At 40.0% G+C, this 20,253-nt stretch overlaps 1 protein-coding gene across 2 annotated transcripts in view; it reads right to left on the reverse strand.

Annotated features, from left to right (window-relative positions):
• PSME1 (proteasome activator subunit 1) overlaps positions 1–14,637 on the reverse strand; it is a 150,959-nt gene extending 136,322 nt beyond the window's left edge. The window contains exons 1-2 of one of the 2 annotated variants that reach the window (XM_044058754.1): positions 14,550–14,637; positions 14,414–14,461 (exon numbers count right to left, since the gene is read on the reverse strand). In XM_044058754.1, the coding sequence (XP_043914689.1) occupies positions 14,414–14,461; positions 14,550–14,603 (102 nt within the window). In that variant the 5' untranslated portion in view covers positions 14,604–14,637. Of the gene's footprint in view, positions 1–14,413; positions 14,479–14,549 lie in introns of both variants that reach the window. The other variant, XM_044058755.1, reaches the window with a different exon arrangement.
• Between the last annotated feature and the right edge of the window lie 5,616 nt (positions 14,638–20,253).

The following is a 20,253-nucleotide window of genomic DNA, read 5'->3' on the forward strand; positions in this document are numbered from 1 at the left end:
AAGAAAACAAATCCACCAATGTTGGGGGGCTATGCCCCCACACCTTCCTTACTAAATATACCAACTCCGAGAACGCACTACCGTGGACTGTTCTAAAGACAGTTCTCCCTCAACCTCTGTGGATATATCACTAATTGATGCAAATTTTGTCCAGGCTACAAAAAAACATACAGACAGTGCAGTATCCACAACCATCAAAATGCTGGGTCTCAAGTACTCCACAAGGTTAATGTGGCTTACAGCACTGTACCTAGATTTGTTGCAGGGCATCAACATAAAACACTCCAGTACTCAGCCTTTTGGAGCCTCAAATGGTTCTACATTGACCCAAGTTTTAATAACTTATTTGCTACTGAATTTCTGTACATTCTCAAGTGCCTTGCTTTGTTAACAGTTTAGTGTAGTACATCACAGAGTATTAAGAACTGGATAGGTTGTAGATTCATCCCTGAAAAAAAGCCCTTTACCACAGGATTGAAAAAATATCCATAGGTACAGTGGAAAAGTTAGTAGTGTGAATTAGTACCTGATCACTTGTTAATTAAACATGTGCTCCACTCACATTTATTAACTAGCTACCAACTTACAGATTATCTATAACATATTAGTTTGAGAAATGAAAATTACTAAATGTTAAACATAGTGCACAATCATTAGTACTTGGAGACCTGTCAATCTTGCATATTAGCTGCATCAGTCAAGTTTAAATGCATTGTTTGTTCATCCTTGTAGTATCTTTGCAGCATGTTTTAAACATTACAGTCGTTCATCTCTGAAAACCAACAATCATCATAAAGTTTTTTTATCTCTGCCTTTAAATAAGGTTTATAAATGATACTGTATCAGCTTCCTATCCACTGTGTATATGTAGTGTGTATTACTGCCTCAGATCACACTGCTCTAATGGTATGCCACCTCATACTGTCTCAAAAATGTTCTTGATGTGCACTGACTTCATAGTGGCAATGCTTTTTGCAGCCTTTTTCTCAGGGCCCCACTGAAAATGAGGGCTTACGGTGATACTGCTGCAGAGTTAAACATGTTTCTTAGGCCTCCCTACTCCCCGATTGCTTAAAATCATATCTGTAGTTTATTTCAGAGAGTAATCATTTACTTAAGTGCCTCTGATGAAGAATAAGATACGGCATAAAGTTAAACCGTACAAAACCCTCTTTGAAGTGTTACCAACAGAACTGACTGACTCCACGTGCACTGCATTGTGCTCCCACAACTCTGACAGCTACCCCCAACTGTGTAAAGTGAGATGACAGACATTCAGGAAAAGTTAGATAAGGTTTACCAGCAGGATCGGAAATTAACTGAGTTTTGTGGCTGGAATACATTAAGCAGAATGACAGGAGGACAGACAAGGTTGAACAAGCGCTTCCCCTAGAGTTGGATAAGGTCAAAATACTAAAGAATAAACAAGGGGAACATACCACGCAACAAGCAGAAATAGTGGCCTTTCAAGAAGTGAGGCAGAAGCTCCATGAGATGGAAGATAGGAGATTTTCCCTCATCTCATTCTTTATAAATATACCTGAGGGAGCAGAAGGTAGTGACTGTCATGTCTTTATAATTAATCGGGTCTATATTATATTCTCGAAAGCCAACAATATCAAAGCTGATACTGTTAACACGAGAACAGCGAAAGCACAACATCGAACGTGTAAACGGAACTCTCCGTAAGGGGAGATGTCCGTTTACTGCAATGTAGTGCGGTCTTGGAGTTGGTATATTTAAGTAGCAGGGGGGTGTGGCGCAGGGTACTTTTTTCTTTTTTTTGTTGTTGTTGTTTTTATAAATTCGATGTTTGAAGACATCGACCATATAGTGTCGACCATACGGTGTTCGATGTTTTCAACCGTCAGTCTTATAATATAGACCCAATAAATCAATTAAGACAATGGATGAGTTTGCAAACAGAGAAAGTTCTGTTGGATAAAGAGCACAGGATCATTATTATGCAGGAAAAGGCACCCATATGCCCCAGGCCAGTGCTGATAAAGATGCAGAACTTTAAACTGAAAGAACAAATTTTGGGAGAGCCAAGGAAAAAAGGATTTTTGTCAACCAGGACTTCTCTCACAGAACAAGTCTGAAAAGAAATAACTCCTTGCCCTGTATCAAATTGTGCGGATCTCTGCAGTTGCACTTTAGGTTAAACTATCCAGCAACATTTGAAATATTTTTTTCTGACTAGGGTAAAAACATTTACGGATAGTGAGAGTGCAGGAGGTTCTGAACCAATAAAAACTGGACACCAGTTGTACAGGAGAAGCATCCCGAGCAAATGGTGATCAAAGAGAACTGATTTCCAACAATTCGATGGACAGATGGAATTGTTATGGCTAGGCTTGTATAGGCCCTAGGGCCGATAGCCTAGTACCAACCTATGAGTGAGTCACCCTCTGTAGGCCGTGGGGCAACAGCACAGAGTTATACTGCCGTGTAAGACAGCTTTAAATATAAATCCTTTAGAGGCTCACAGTTTGATTCCTGCTTCTCAACTGAGCATACTTAAAAGAAGGGCACTTGTTCCACAGATTATAATAGGCCATGTGCATTTAAATAGAATAGTAAATGTAGGTTTGATTGGCTGTACTTAGTTAAAGCTAGGCTAATGAACAATAGGTTATGCAAAGCTTGAAAGTATAAAATTACACAACAGAGCAACATAACTGACTCTACCTTTTCTCCAATAAAAATGGTAATGTTGAACTGAAAATAATTATGTGGAAAGGAGGCAAAGGGACCAAAGCCTCTGCATAACGTGTGTGTGTGTGTGTGTGTGTGTGTGTGTGTGTGTGTGTGTGTGTGTGTGTGTGTGTGTGTGTGTGTGTGTATGTAGCAGCCATTTTGCAGAGTACCAACTCACAAGATCAATTTTTGACAAGATGTACTTGAGAGAAGAAAATGTATCAGTGAATGAAACAGTGTGGAAGGCCAGACATAAACTTCCACTCAAAGGTTTAATACTCACTACATTGCATTTCATTACATTGCATTACTACCTACCAGTGCAGAATTGAAGCTGCATTGAACACCATATCTGGCACACTGGCATTGTGCCTCTTTTTTACACATTAGGCACCGAGCCAATGACTTGGAATAGGAAGTGAATGGGCTTCAGAAATGAAACAAACCATGTCAGCACACTGCAGCAGACACACGCCTTTCTGAGCTATGGACAACATGGGTTAAAAAGTAGACCTAGTCATTGGAAGGGCAGCTGCACCTTTCTTCCCTTATGGTGTGGGGGCAGGAATTCATAGTGGCTGTTCATACACAGGTAAAATATAAGAGGTATAACAAGATGCCCAGAGTGATCAGTATAAACTTATTAAAATTCCAAGAAGGTGATATCATGCATAACAACTGCAGAACATAAAACACTGGATAATATTGGCCAAGATACACCGAATGGCACTGCCTCCAGAATCACTCCCTATACTGAGCAAAAGCAAAGGTCCAACACATACTGTACTGTTCATATCACAGCATTTGAACAGGTTGTGGCCCCAATGACAAAGCATGGTTTCAATTACAGGGTAGCCCTGTTACAGCATGTCCTCCAGAAGGAGGATCCGGTTCTCTAATGGGAGTCCAGGCCACTGCCAAGAGTAGCTAGTCCCAAAAAAACACACTAAATACTTACAACATAATAATAATCCCAGCCAGTATGAGAACCGTGCTGTAACACTGAGTTCCCAGGTGTATCCTGAGACTAGTCTGCATGCATCTAAGTCACTTATGGGGAAATGCTGGCTAAAAAAGAAGGCGAAAGTCTCCTGCTGTCAGTCATGAAATGTCAAGAAGGCTGTTTCTGTTTAGTACCTTAAGCAACTTGACAAAAGTACTGGGAAAAGCAGCTGTTTCCACCAAGCTCACTGGTACTGCCCACAGCAGTGAAGCACTGAATGTACATTTTATACGGTCTTAACCAAACAATGTACCACAGTAAGAGAGCAATGAATACGTTTTGGGTAAATTTTATAGTTATATTTATTTTGCTAACCAGGTTTTTAATACTTGGCAAAGCCCATTTTCAAAGTAGACCCAAGTATAAAAGAACCAGAAAAGATTAGAGTTGAACAAAACAATAAATGAATTCAGTCCAGAATACTGTTTGAATAAATTGCATTTATTTAAACTGCATTTGCTTTAATATTGCTACAACTCATGTGTTCTAGCTTGCACTGCATTTGAATTGTTTTTAGTGCTGTTTAGCTGCTTTTCTGTAAAAAAAAAAAAAAAAAAAAAAAAAAAGTTCTAAGCTTGTTTCCTGCCTTTCCTGTAACTAGTCTAGTCCAGATACAGATTTGCAGTGTCCAGGACTGTTTGTAAGCTTCTGAGCCCCACCTCCACAAGCCTTTCTGTGTTGGAAAGAAGTCTTCTAGCTTATCAGTGGGACTGGTAAGCACTAGGTAGCCTATCTACCACAAGAGGAGTGGTTTCTGGCCCAGAAATTGTAGTTTATTGGCTGTTTGGGAAGTTTTTCCATCTCTTTCAACTTACTGGTTTAAATGCCCATGTTTGCGCCTGTTTCCCACCTTTCCTGTAACTAGTCTAGTCCAGATACAAATTTGCTGTATCCAGGACTGTTTGTAAGCTTCTGAGTGGTGCCAAAAAGTCTTCCCTTCAATTTTTCCCTTAGATCTGCTAGTTCTCTCCTCTCCTGCACTTTTACTAACTTATTAGTCTAGCACTTTACCAGACTTCTTGTAGCAATTACTGTAGCACAAAAAAGTGCTACCAGCACTAAACGTTCTACAAGGAAACAGCTGCAGTAATAATTATTAATGCCCACCCCTCCAGGCATGTCTATAGGTCAGTTCCCTGTGCTTTCTCCTATTAACCTGGTGAACTTGGGCATCCTGAGGCAATGTAGCAACTGCCTCATGTACACTGACAACCCTCTCCTCTTACCTCCCAACACTCAGACTTGCAAGAGATGCACTTATATATCCAAATTGGAAGCCACGCACTCTCCAGCCAAGACTGGAATAGCTGGTCAAGAGGAGAAGGTCAACACTTGCACCACACCACATGGAACACACAGCCCTCCAGAACACACACCAGCACAGCCTTCACATAAAAACACAAATCACACACCCACCTTCACAGAGGCTCTCAATAAAAATCTACCCAAACAGCAGAGGCCTCCAAGCAGAAATGTCGCATACTGTCTACTCAGAGGCGATCTCTGCTTAACATACAAGGCCATGTAAAACCCAGAGCTGTTGGACATGCTACACAAAGAAATCCCAATCTCTCAGTGCCACACACTCTAGGGATCTAAACCTTGTCGTCACAATAAACAAAACATGCTGGAGGGATAGGTTCCTGACCCAGACACTCCCCAGACTCTGGAATAGACTACCCATACATGTCAAGCAGAGCGCCTCTTTGGCCCTCTTCAAAAGGAACCTTGACGATTGGATGGGAGAAAGGAAATTCACCCCGGGATCACGTCAGTCGCCCTACTAGAGAGGGGTCCAGGGAAGTAAATAATGTGGGAAGAAATAGCCAGGGAATTGTTATGGCTAGGCTTGTATAGGCCCTAGGGCCGATAGCCTAATACCAACCTATGACCACCACAACACAAATCACGAGACACATAACTCTCCTAAATAACGTGCCACTCAACCAAACCCCTAAGGCAAAACAACATGCCCAACACACTAGTCATAGGTGACTCAATAGTGAGGCACACTGATGTCCACTTACTAGGTTGAATAAGGAGAAAGTAACAGTCAGCTACCTGTCAGGTTCCAGGATCCACTACATAATGCATGCACTCAGGTCCCTCAACAACAGATACAAATATGACTCTGTCATTGTACATGTGGGTGTGAATGACCTGAGATGTACCTCCTTGGACTACATGAAAAGAGACATGGAGGAGCTCTCAGATTATGTAGCCCAGGTGGGTATGACACTAGCTCTGAGCAGCATCCTACCATCACCCAGAATGATACCACAATACAAGCAGAAAATGATTGAGTTCAACAATTGGCTAAGTTTCTGGTGTCATTCCAAGGGGATCCAGTATCTGTCTGCCTGGGATGACATGACTGACAGACCTCAATGCTTTGCCAGAGATGGCCTGCATCTGTCACCCCTGGGCTTCTGGATACTGGCCAAGGCTCTTGCCACCCCTATAGTGCCTTTTTTAGGCTGTGTTCCAAAGACCCAAATTACCACTGTAACAGCTACAAACAAATGCAATCTGAGGGTCATGCTGCTCAATGCTAGAAGTCTAAATCTCAAAATGCACTCGCTCGAAGCACTCCTTAAAATGGAGAACACTGACATTTGTGTTGTAACAGACACCTGGTTCAAAGCAGCAGAAAGCATCCCTGCATTAGCAGGCTATAACTCATTCAACACCTTTCGGCCCCAAAGAAAGGCAGAGGTGTTTGCATATTCGTAAAGAATGCACACACCTCCAGACTGGTAGCCCAACATGACACATCAGAGATATTTCAGGTGCAGCTAACATTGGGTAAGACAGTGATTCAGGTCGTAGCCTGCTATAGGTCCCCAGCCATGTCCGAAGACTCACACTCCACGTTCCTAAGCACCCTGGAGAATATTAGGGTACAACCTAACACACTCATCCTGGGCGACTTCAACTACCCCTCCATTAACTGGGTAAACTATTCATGTACCAATACACTTCCCCAACGTTTCCTGGAATTCATTAATTCCAATGCTCTGGACCAGCTCATTCTTACCCCCACTAGAGGGAGCAACATCCTTCACCTGGTCATTACTAACATGGGCGACTGTTGCTCTACACCAATAGCAACTCCTCCCTGGTTAGATCCGACCACAAGCTAATCACATTGGAAATCCCCCCCCCGCAAAGGTAACCACAATGAAATACTTCTCCAAAGCTAACTTTGGGATCCTAAACACAGAGGTGGCTAACTTCACGGCACCCATGCAAATGAGTAATTGCATGACTGCCGAATCATACACCAATGCACTGTAGGAACACGGAATATTCCAGCTGCTGGTGACACTTTGTGGATTTAGTTTGTTGTTTTTGGCGTGATTTAATGAACACGTATACAAATGCATGGATCTCACCATACCCAATAGAACCAAGACCCTCTCCTCCAAAAAAAGGAACACAATCTGGTGGTCCCCTGCCATAAACAAACTCTACAACAGAAGGAAGAAACTGATGTGGAATAAGGTGAAGTCCAGAGACTGGAAAAACTCTCTTATCAGCCTCAACAAAAAGTTGAGATCCCTCATCAAATCCTCTAAAGTCAGCTGTGAAAACAGAATTGCACCAGATAGTAAAGACAACCACAAGGCCTTCTATAGTTATGTAAAGAATCTCCACAGCAATACCCAGATTTGCTCTGAGCTACTGCACAATGGTACCTCCAATACACTGGCAGACAGATTCAGTGCCAACTTTACCCCTTCCCCCCTCAAAGGACCAATCACAATACCAGTAGATTTCCAGGCACCCAGTATTATTGCTCAACAGGTTAAAACAGCACTGTCCAAAGCCAAGAATACAGCTTATATGGGACCTGACAATATCCCTGGCTGTGTTCTACATGAACTACAGAGTGAACTGGCACCACACCTGTGTGCCCTGTTCAATCACAGCCTCACCTCAGGCTTTGTCCCTACTGAATAGCCCCCTGCTACAGTCATCTCTCTCCACAAAGGAGGAGTGACTACAGACCCTGGGAGCTATCACCCCATTAGCCTGATGAGTCTGATATGCAAAGCTATGGAACGCATCATCATGGACCTAATAAACAAGGATCTAGGGAATCTCCAAACTCTGGATCCCACACAGTTTGGTTTTGTGAAGGGTAGATCATGCCTGCTCAACCTGGTCAACTTCTTTGAGTCAGTCACCAGAGCTGTGGATGAGGGCAAGGTGGTTCACATAGCCTACCCTGATCTGGCCAATGCCTTTGATACCATTCCCCACTCAGGAATCATAGAAAAACTCACTAAGCTGGCATCAACCCCTATATCACTTGGTGGGTTGAAAACTGGCTCACAGATAGAGCCCACAGTGTGAAAGTAGCTGACACGAGTGGAGTCCCACAGGGTTCGGTCCTGGGTCCTCTGCTGTTTGGTAACTACTTCTCAGAAGTCCAGACCAACACGAAGGGACTCTGGCTGACAAAGTTCACAGATGATTGCAAGTTGGGAGCTATTAACTCCCCGAGTGATGTTGACATCCTGCAGAAAGGCCTCACTGAGACCAACAACTGGTGTCAGAACCATGGCCTTAAGCTCAATGCCAAAAATATGTCGTCATCTCCTTTGGGAAAAACTTGGTTCCCATAAATTACCACATCAATGGTAGTCCACTGAACACAAAATGTGTTATAAGAGATCTGGGAACACAGTTTGATCTGGGAACACAGGTTGACAGTAACCTCTCCTTTGACCACTACATTGCCACTGTGGTCAGAAAGTCATTCTATGTGGCACATCTCATTACTAAGGGTTTTGCATCCAGGAAGAAAGAGGTCATTGTCACCCTCTACTCTTCCCTCATTAGGCCAATCATCAAGTACAATGCCCCATTTGAATTGTACTTCACTAGAACCCTGCAACAACTGGAGAGGCCGCAAAAGTACCTCACAAAGATGATTCTAGGCCTCAAGCACTTGTCCTATATGGACACACTCAAAAAACTCCCAACTATTCTCTGTCTCACATCGCCTACTTAGAAGCGATTTCTGCTTGACCTACAAAGCCATGTCTGACCCAGCTCTATTAGAAATGCTACATCTAAAGAAATCCCAATCCCTCCACACCACATGCTCCAGAGACTTCAACCTCATTACCACAATCAACAGAACATGCTGGAGGGACAATTTCATAACCCAGAGACAGCCTATGCTATGGAACAGACTTCCCATACATGTCAAACAGAGCACCTCACTGGCCCTCTTCAAAAGAAATCTTGATGAGTGGATGGGAAACAGAAACTTCACCCTGGGGATCACTCCAGTGGCTCTACTCGACAAAGGCACTGGGAAATAATGTCAGGTGGCACAATGCCAGGGTAATCCTATGGGCTAGGCTTGTAAAGGCTCCAGAGCCATTAGCCTAGTACATACCTATGAACCTATATTTAAATTGGATATTACAGATAAAGAAAGAAAAATCAAAATTACAGGCTATATACAAGATAGTGTATAGAAAATTAACACTTTTTATAATGGATTCAGCCCACAATACGTGCCTCCTGAAAATATGCTCTACCATGTATGCCAGACTCTAGCTACAGCATGCTGTGTTTGGAGTGTACTCTTCTTTTTTTGTTCATAGGTTCATAGATTAGGTTCATAGATTAGTACTAGGCTAACTGCCCTTGCAAGCCATTTCAAGCCTAGCCAATTATCCCTTGTGAGACTCAAACCCTGCACCTTGTGTTTGTAAGGCAAACACCTTAACCATTAGGCCACCCTCCCAACTTGTGGCCGAACTGTTGCTGGCATAGTCACAGTCAGGAGATACTCCACTAGGTGTCAGTATAGCAGCAAGCCCAGCTGCATTCCTCATCCATGCAGGGTAACTGGCATCACCCACTCACTCCTATTGTCCCTCATTGGCTCCTCCAGCATCCAGGTCATAAACTCCATGGTTGTCTAGGTTACACTCAGACCTTCATCCTTCTGTTTGCAGCATGGAGAAGACTTACCAGTGAGAATACATTTTTGATAACATCCATAGCCTAAATGTACTGAACACATTTATAATACTACCATTAACAATGGATATGCTGAACATATTTTTATTTCTGTTCAAAACGTGGGAAGGAATACTGAGCAGGTGTTCCTGATGCTCTGGACATAGTGCTGGAATATGATAGAAATGCCCTCACATCTTATACTCTTTTGGGAGTCCTACCACCAAGCAGGGCCTTTGAATGTGAAATTACTTCACCTAGTGAGCCTCCTATTAGACAAATACAAAACGAATCTCAGTACCTTAAATAAATGTTTTTTTTGTCCTATCAAAATGGTGGCACCTAGCCCTTTTCTACCGATACCTTATGTTCTACTTGAGATGCTAGATCATTTTATACAAACAACTACAACGGCTTTTGTAGATACTGATTTGTGTTAAGGAGTTACACACCATTTCTCTTCTGCCAAACGACAGTAATATTAATACTGCTGCTTAGATTTATTTACCAGTGTGAAGTCTAACGTGTAGTTTACTTACATAATTCATGTTACTTTTCTTCTACATTAACTTTCACCGGTGACATGCTACAACTATTTGTTTCTTTGTTTTCATATGGAATATCTGTTACTAATACTGTTTACTCTTACGAAAAGTTAGTCATTTAATAGGCAATAAGCTGAAAAAGGTCCAGGGTTTCAATCCAGTAACTATCCTGGTTATCAAGTAAATATATACACAATTATCCAGACCTCGTATAATCTAGTGATCTTCCTTTGAAGAGCCAGTAAAGGAAATGTGCAGTAAAATCCTATAAAAAATATGTGCTGTTGTAGGCCTTCACCAACACGTGAAGAATCACCTGAGAACATCCCAGTCGAAGTGAACTAGCCACAGGTGTGTTGCAGCACGCAATGAGGGGAGACAAATATAGTATCAGTTCACACATATTTACCTAGAAAGGACTACCACACAAAATAGGAGCTAGCCACATAGAAATCTGGTTATTGGTTGATTCCTACAATTAACATTTGATGTTACTTGCTATTTTTTTCTGACTTTTATAAAGAAAATTGTAAACAAAAACTTGCAGGACCAGTGTACTCTTTAATTAACAGAAGTTCTTATTAAGCTGTGCTCTACACTACTGACTTTAAGAGTAACTCAGTTGTAAAATCTACAATATTTGGCCTAGAATAGTGCCCTCTCCCCTTTTTCCAGCAATTATTGTAAGGTTAAATGGAAAAATAGAAGAAACAAACAGATCCCCTTGAAATGTTTTCTGACATTTTAAGCTGGTGGCCAGATGGCAACAAAAGGGTCCTTTCAGAGGACACTGGAGTGCTGTGATGACCAGTATCGGTCCTTTAATAGTAAATAATGGTAAATAGTGACATCCATATGGGAGTCATTTCAAAGTTGTAGTGTGAAATCTTTATGGGCGACATCATTTTTTTTTTTTTTTATTTACACGTGATGCTGTCAACCAGATATAAGATGCAATCATAATAAAGTAGATTAAAAGATACTTATACAAAATGGATGCTCTAAAACAAATGTAATAACGACAACATACAATAAGTAAATATCATCAAGGTTATTCTCAGTGTACTACAGCAAGTAAATAAAGGAGTAAAAAGACACCCATATAAACTGTCTGGTATGGCTGGTGACAAAGATACACAACAAATAAAAATCAGTCAGTCAATCAATCTCTGTTTTAAAGGAACCACCATACACACATATATCAATCCTTGTCAACAGCTAAAAAAGTATTATAGCACACTGATTCAATGAAACAAAAGAGAGAAAAAGGTAGTAGTACCTAGGGGAGGGGGTAGCTTCTCATATGCAGTTTCGGGGGATCAGGGCAGTACTACAGGAGTATGGGAAAATATTAACAGGTAAGCCAATGTACATTAACTAGATGAAGCACCACGTACACAAAAGGCTTCAGTGGACCATCAAAAAAGGCACCTCACAGTGTGCCCGAATGAACTAAGTAGACACAGAGAGGAACTACTGGAGATGTTGAATCTGGGGAAAGTATAGGAGTCCAGCAGTTTACTTCTGCAACATATCTTATGACAAAATACAAGCTAATAAACAAACATATTGTTTTATTTTTAATGCAAGGTAGTAGTATATATTCCCGATACCCAAAATGAAATGGTCTTAAGTCCAGGAAGCCAGCATGAGGGCAAGACTGGAGTGGTAGTTGGGGAAGATCAGATGAAGGGCACCACAAAATGGTCCAAACTGGACCCTGCAGTTGCTAAGGCTGACCTTGCAACCATTCATTACTGACATTAACTCATTATACAGGCTCATAGGGTTGAACAAGCTCAAGGCTATCAGGGAGCCTAATACCCTCAATTACATGTTGGAGCCTGCAGGTGCTTATGTAGTTATGCATCTTCTAGGACGTATCAACTGATAAGCTGAGACTGTACTCCTGCAGGAGTGAACGTCTTTGTGATATGAAGGGGTCATGTTCCATGGTATGGTCGATATTAATTTTTACTGAGGCTGACTATCCTCTTGGGTACATGCCATCCATGGGAGGGGTATTCTATGCAACGGGTTTCAAACATTAAGGAGTCATTTAACGCTCTGTATGTCAGACACGTCTCCTTTAAGAAAGCAACAAGACAGGAGAAAAACAGAGCTGCTGTAGTCTTTAACTAAAAGACAAGCCTTTGAATCCCTTTGATTTTTCTTGTGAGAACACCCTGTACCTTCTTGGGAGGCACCTTTGTATCCACAACAGCCTCACAAAGTTTTGCAGTGGCCCAGGGTATTTTTTTTTTAATACAACACACTGAATTAACAGTACGTTTATACTGCAGTTTTATTTAATTGTTGACCTTTACATTAAACCCAAAATATCAAAAATGAACACAGATCTTATACAATAACATTTTCATTTGCAGTTAATAATACTGCTTGCGAATCCAAAAAAAAAAAAAAACACTAATGAAAGGAAACCTTACTGGCACGTATCTAAAAGAATGGTTTCAATCCCCCATTCACCTATTCACACATGCTGGATTAGTTACAGAAATGACTACAGGCCCCATTACTGCTCTGCTTTCAGTATGAAACACAGCACTAGGAATTAAATATGACTGCAAGAATGAAAGAGAACAAAAGAAATTTAAAACAGAGAAGTTAAACAGCACAAGCTGCTTGCTTAATTAACTGTCTGTATAACATACATATAATGTTACACATTACTTCTGTCTAACATTAATGTAATGCTTTGTGGACACACTGAGTTTCAAAAGGCCATCGATCCATCCCACCTACCTAGATAACAAACAACTTGTACTTTAACAGTGCTCTGTATCTTGTAAGAGGGGTACAGACGTACCTACCACGTACAGAAAAATGAGGTTAAAAGGGCAGTAAGCACATAACTGCTGCTTTCATCTATCTTTGGAAAAGCATAACCATGGATGAAATTCAGCTGTCAGTGGAAGACATGACCCTTACACAGCATTCCTAATTGTAGATCCTGGTCTGCTATCAAAGACAGAAACTGGTCTGAGAAGTTACAGGTAAGGAGTGGTACCAATAAGTACGCTGATCTGGTTATATCAAAGATAAGTGGTAGTCATAACGTCTAAAAGACTGAGTCAAGACTAAAGAGAAGCACTTATATGTTTGGCAATTAGTCAAGTACAAGGATCTACTGAAACAGTTTGTGGAAAAGGCAAGGACCTGAAATCCAAATACCCTCAGTGTACAGATCTATGAGCAAACACACACAACAGGAACATACATATCCCATTGTGCAAACACAAGAAAAGACAGGTGGTAACAAGAGAGAAAGCATAAATTAAAATTGTGGTTTAAAAGATACAGCTAATGCATTTTCCTTTCTGTTTCTTCATCAGTTGGCAGGTCAGATATTACTGCAGTTTCTGGAAAGACCATGCTGCAGAAACAAGGAAGGGCAGGTACTTCCCAAATCCCCACAGTACAGTCAGCAAAAAGAAAAATACTTGAATACTTCATCTGTAAACTGCATCCCTTCCAAAGACTAAAAAGCAGATCCCAAACATAGCTGCTTTCACAAATTCATCCACCCTTCTAATAAATGTAACATCCATTACACACGCAAAGTCTCAGAGCTGAAAATATAAACAAATTAAAATTTTTATTTTTTTAACATCCAAAAGTAACTAGCTAAGAAGACAGCACCTGAAGCACGGATTACTTTTAGTCAAGTCGCTGGTCACTTTTAGACGTTTAATAAAATTTACACTTATATTTTCAGTTCTGAATCTCTGTATCTATAATAAGAAGTTCCAAAAGTTTGCCACATCTGCCACTCACTATCATTCTGACTGGTCTAGACAGCATGTACTAAGACAGGCCTAACAATCTCCACACTTCACAAAAAGAATCATTTCAACGGCATGCAAAAATACTTTTAATTCTTCTCCGCAGTGGTAAAAGGACAAAGCAGAGGGTGTATAAGTCCACAAAAAGGATCTGGCCCAACTAACAGGCCAACAGTGAGTAATCTGCATGTTAAAGTACAGAGTTTTATCAGCCAAAAACTTCTTTAAAGAGCAACTGATACCTAGTGGAATTTTTATCCATTACAGACACACACACACACAACACAAGAATCTTTCTTTGTTTTTCTGTTATAGACTGCTGTACAGATATACGTACGCACATACACATAAATAAGAACAAGTTAGCACAGTTGTACCTGCTTCTTTGCTGCAGGGTCTAACTCCAGTTTTGACATCTTTCTCTCCTGTGTAGACAAGAAAACTACAAATTACATTCAAAAATAAATTATTCAAATATTTATAAGACTTTCAGTCAAAGGCAGTGTTTCTCACTTGTCTAAAGGATGACAAAGTCACAATTTGAAATGAAAGTGAAACCTGCTGCATGCACTTAGAGGACTTCCTTGAACAGTAAACAAGAGCAGTAGCTTCTGGGACTTGTAGTCCTTAACAGACAACACAGTAGTTAACTAAGCAAGTGCAAATCAGATTTTTTTTTCTTTAATACTATTTGAGTACTATACATTTACATTTTAATGACAAGGGTAAGGTAGGTGTAAAAAGAAACAAAACCATGCTGGCAAAAATGGGGTTCATGCCCATTTTTCTATATAAGAGATGAAAAGTCAATTGCACTGGACACTAAACTGGTTTTCTTCAAAAAACAAATGCAGTCACAATACAAATATTGCAGTATTATGCATAACATACTTTAAGTACAGATATGGAACATCCACAGAACTGTCAGACAGCCATGGAAACAGAAGAACTGTATCCACAATCACTCCTTCAGCTCTTACTTCTACTGATTTGAGATAGTGTTTGTTTTTCATTCCAGTCAACAGGACTTAATCTGGAGTACAGCTGGGTAACTTCCCAGAACCATATAATGGTCTGTCTTTCCTTCCTTCATTTACAGTTATCTCTTTCTCTGGTGCTCAGTAGTGAGCTTGAAATAATTTTCTTAACAGTTCATATACAGTGAATATAAAAAGTGTACACACCCCTGTTAAAATGCCAGGTTTTTGTGATATAAAAAAATGAGAACACAATAAATCATTTCAAAACTTTTCCCACCTTTAATGTGGCCTATAACTTGTACAATTAAATTGAAAAACAAACAAATCTGTTAGAAGAAAAAATAAAAAATGTACAATATGCTGGTTGCGTAAATGTGCACACCCTTAAACTAATACTTTGTTGAAGCACCTTTTGATTTAATTACAGCATTCAGTCTTCTTGGGTACACACCTGCCATCAATTAAAGAGACTCTGATTAACCACAAATAAAGTTCAGCTGTCCTAGTCGGATTTTCCTGACATTTACTCAGTTGCCTGCTGCACCAAAAGCCATGGTTCGCAGAGAGCTTACAAGGCATCAAAGGGATCTCATTGTTGAAAGGTATCATTCAGGAGAAGGGTACAAGAACATTTCCACAGCATTGGATATACCATGGAACACAGTGAAGACAGTCATCAAAAAGTGGAGAAAATGTGATACAACAGTGATGTTGCAAAAAACTGGATGTCTCTCCAAAATTGATGAAAAGATGAGATGAAAACTGGTCAGGGAGGCTGCCAAGATGCCTACAACAACACTGAAGGAGCTGCAGGAATTTCTGGCAAGTACTGGTTGTGTACTACATGTGACAGCAATCTCCCATATTCTCCATATGTCTGGACTATGGGGTAGGGTTGTAAGACGGAAGCCTTTTCTTACACAGAAAAACATCCAGGCCCAGCTAAAATTTGCTAAACAATGCATCAAGTCTCCCAAAAACATGTGGGAAATTGGGTTATGGCCTGATGAGACCAAGGTTGAACTTTCTGGCCACAATTCCAAAAGGTACGTTTGGTGCAAAAACACTTGTGCATCACCCAAAGAACACCATCCCCACAGTGAAGCATGATGATGGCAATATCATGCTTTGGGGTTGTTTTTCTTCAGCGGAACTGGGGCTTTAGTCAAGATGAAGGGAATTATGAACAGTTCCAAATACCAGTCACTTTTGACCCAAAACCATCAGGCGTCTTCTAGAAAGCTGAAGATGAAGACGAATTTCACCTTTCTACGTGACAATTACCCCAAGCTTACATCCAAATCAACAAAAGAATGGCTTCACCAGAAGAAAATTAAAGTTTTGGAATAGCCTGCCAGAGCCCAGACCTAAATCCAATAGAAAATCTGTGGGGTGACCTCAAGAGGACTGTGCACAAGAGATGCCCTCACAATCTGACAAATTTGAAGCACTTTTGCAAGGAAGACTGGGCAAATATTGCCAAGTCAAGATATGCCATGCTGATAGACTCCTACCGAAGAAGACTGAATGCTGTAATTAAATCAAAAGGTGCTTCAACAAAGTATTAGTTAAAAGGTGTGCACACTTATGCAACCAGCTTATTGTAAGTACATTTTTTATATTTTTTCTCCTAATAGATTTGTTTGTTTTTCAATTGAATTGTACAGGTTATGGGTCACATTAAAGGTGGGAAAAGTTTTGAAATTATTTATTGTGGTCTCATTTTTTATATCACAAAAACCTAGCATTTTAACAGGAGTGTGTCCACTTTATATCCACTGTAAGATTTTCCATTTCTGAAAAGCTTTGCAAACAAATTCCATTCTCAACCTCTCTCTTCAGATGGTTGCTTTAGTCATCTTAAGTGCTGCATTAGTATCACTGTCTGTGTGTTACCTTCTTAAACTGCTCTTAGCACCTGACACTTTGTATATGACATCAACCATTTCTGCCACTTAAGACTGACTTTCTGGAATAGTATGGTATGAATGAAGGCTCATTTGTTAGGCCAGCCTCTGAAAACATTTGCAAGAATTTGTAACAGTGTTTCATCTCTAGAAGTCTAGTGTTAAATTTGCTCAGTGTGCACTGGTGTACTGTTTATAATATCTAACGTCAGCACATGACCAGTTATATCCAAGTTTGAAGGTCTTATGAAAACTGGTAACTAATTTATACATTAGCATTAGCATGATATACACCTGATCTGCTAATGATTCTATATTACTTTGCTGTTAGGTAGCACTGCCCAAAAGAGCCAGAAAAAAATGCACTACTACTTCTGCTATGTCCACAGAGCAAAAGTACATAGCATTACATCTGATGAGTCTTTACTGATCTAAAATCAGATTAAGAAGTTATATGGGTCCAAAGTAACAGCCATGAAACCAAGACGTTTCTCACTATCCTTGGATTTTCCATGTGAAAGTGTCCCTCCAACAATAGCTCTCAACCTTCCATCTGCAAAATGAGGAACACTGTCATAATGTGGAACAAATGGGCAAAATGTGGCACACTTTCTAATGGCTTACTAAACTTAAACTATGACGCTCATAGGATGGTTAAAATGTGATATTTTTACATATAGAATAGTTCTTTTAATGAAACAATATAATTCAGCTTATTTATTTATTTATTGGCATTTGTTAACTGGGTTTGTCCAACTGGGCTTGTGGCCCATTTTCAGTGGAGACCAGAGGAGAAAAGATCCAGTAGTACATTTTAAACAAGTACAATTTTAAACAATATTGATATAATAGCAGTTATAGCATAAATATTCACATATGTTGGGTTACATGCATAAATTTAAAGTTGCATTAAAAAGAAGCCAAGTAACAATTTTACATTGATATAGTTCAAAAGGTCAACAATGAACATTTTTTGTTTGTATAAAATTGTGCAAATGCATAGTAGACACATTGGAGAGAGAGGTGTAATGAGGTACTAAGTATGGTCTTTTTGAGGTTACATAAAGGGAAGGAAGACTAGGTAGGGTCATGGCAAGGGCAGGTTCTGGAATTGAGAAAATAAGCTTTTAGTTCATTTTTAAAGTGTGAGGTGTGGGAGATTGAACGTAAGCCAAGGGGAAGTTTGTTCCAAGCATGGGCAAGGGGGTGTTTGTAGAGTAGTTTGCCTACTGACCTTTTTGGGTGGTAGATATCAAGTAATTGTTGGTTAGAAGTACGGAGGGTCTGGGATGGGATGTAGATGGAGACTAAGGAAGATAGAGATGGACAGGAGGAGGGTTTATAAAGAATAGAGTGTAGCATATGAAATTGATAAGATAGCAGAAATTGGGGAAGTTCAAGCCATTGAAGAGAGTTTAAAGAAATGCAGTGGTGTGAGTTGTATGGGGAGTTAGTAATGAATCTGGCTATTTTATGGTAAGTCTGTTGGAGTTTGTTTAGAGTGGAGGCCTGGATATTGGTAAGAACTGGGGCGGAGTATAAGAGGGAGGGGAGGAGGAGTGCCTGGCCCAGGGTAAATCTAGATTCAGGGGTTAGGACTTTTTTTGTTCTGATATAGCAGACCTAGTTTGTGTTTTTTTGTTTTTTTTTTATACATTGGAGTATGTGTAGGTTGAACTTTAGTTCATTGATAATGACCCCTAGGAGTTTTGTGTGGGTGTCAGGTTGGATAGCTGTATTGTTAAAAGATGTAATAAAAAAGGAGGTTTTGTGATGAGAAAGAGAACGGGGAAGGAAAAGTAGGAGTTTGGTCTTTTTGGGATTTAGGATCAATAGGTTGTGAGAGAGCCATTGTTCAGTGGACAGTAGGGCCTGTTGGGTCAGGAAGTGTAGTTCAGGAATGTTATTTGAGATGGATATAAGTGTGGAGTCATCGGCATACTGAATAAGGGAGGCTTCTTTGCATGAGGTGTAAAGATCATTGGTGAAGATGTTAAACAAAAGGGGTCCCAAGATGGAGCCTTGGGGAACACCAGTGGAGATGGGAAGGAAAGGTGAGGAGGATGAGAGCCTTACTGGAATTTGTCACTACCATCTGATTTTCTTTGTAAAAGCATACTTCCCATACTATAACATGAAGTATCACTGGGGTTTGTCGCTACCGTCACACATTTTGTGCAAAAGCACAGCTCCAGCCCCATAATTTGATGTATTATAGGAATTTCTATGTACCACTGATGTAGGTTAAAAGATGCTAACATTAAATGCCCGACAAACCCTTTCAATGTGGAACTTCAAGGAACATGAACTTTTTACGACCCCAGATGAGGAACATTCCTCAAAATGAGGTACACTTGAGAAATATGCTTCCAACACCATAAGACAAAATGTTAGTGGAGCTTCTCACTACCATCACACATTCTGCATGAAAGGACAGCTCTCACACTATAAAGTGAAGCATTACTGGAATTTGACACTACCATCTGATTTTCTTTGTAAAAGCATACTTCCCACACCATAACGTGAAGTATCACTGGGGTTTGTTGCTACCATCACACATTTTGTGCAAAAGCACAGCTCCAGCACCGTAAGTTGATGTATTATAGGAAATGATTCTTTGTCATCTGAATAATGAACAAGTGCTTTAGCAAGTTACAGCAATGTTTTAGATATCTGAAGTGCTGATTCTTGATCATTCTCCCATGTTCTCACATTTTTGCATAGCAAGTGACACAACTGATTTTACAAGTTTGAGGAATGTGATTAGAATCTGGGTTTTGCTCAGAATCACACAGTAAAATGAAGACTGAGGGGATCATAGGGTGAAGTTTAAGAATAGCTTATAACCTTAATCGTCTGCACTTAACTATCAGAGCCACATCTTATAATAACAAGGTTATGATAGTTCTGAGCTATTACATTTCAGGTGGTACCAAAACAGGTTTTATGTAGTGTGCTGTCTACTTTACATACAATGTCAGCAAAGCAACCAACACATAAGTTATATCCAATGAGTCAATCAGATGCAGAATGTATAATGTACATTTTCTACTTTTTATGCTATATGAGAATCTTATTGTAAGAAAAATATGTATTCACATATATAGTAAAATATGTATTCATATATGTTTTAGCATTATGCTTGCTGCATTAGAAGCCTAAAAGGGTTAACACTTTTATTCTGTTACAGGCTTGAAAATAATTCCATGTACTTTCTGACTTTGCTTCTGGTCAGCTCAGTGAATGACCTTGTTCATACACTGAGAAACAGATGATTTTGCTAGCGTTAGGAAAATAGAACAATACAGTATTCTGAAATGTTATTAGACT

This window comes from Protopterus annectens, chromosome 16.part0, assembly GCF_019279795.1.
Source record: "Protopterus annectens isolate FY-2018-M chromosome 16.part0, PAN1.0, whole genome shotgun sequence".
Classification (NCBI taxonomy): domain Eukaryota; kingdom Metazoa; phylum Chordata; order Ceratodontiformes; family Protopteridae; genus Protopterus; species Protopterus annectens.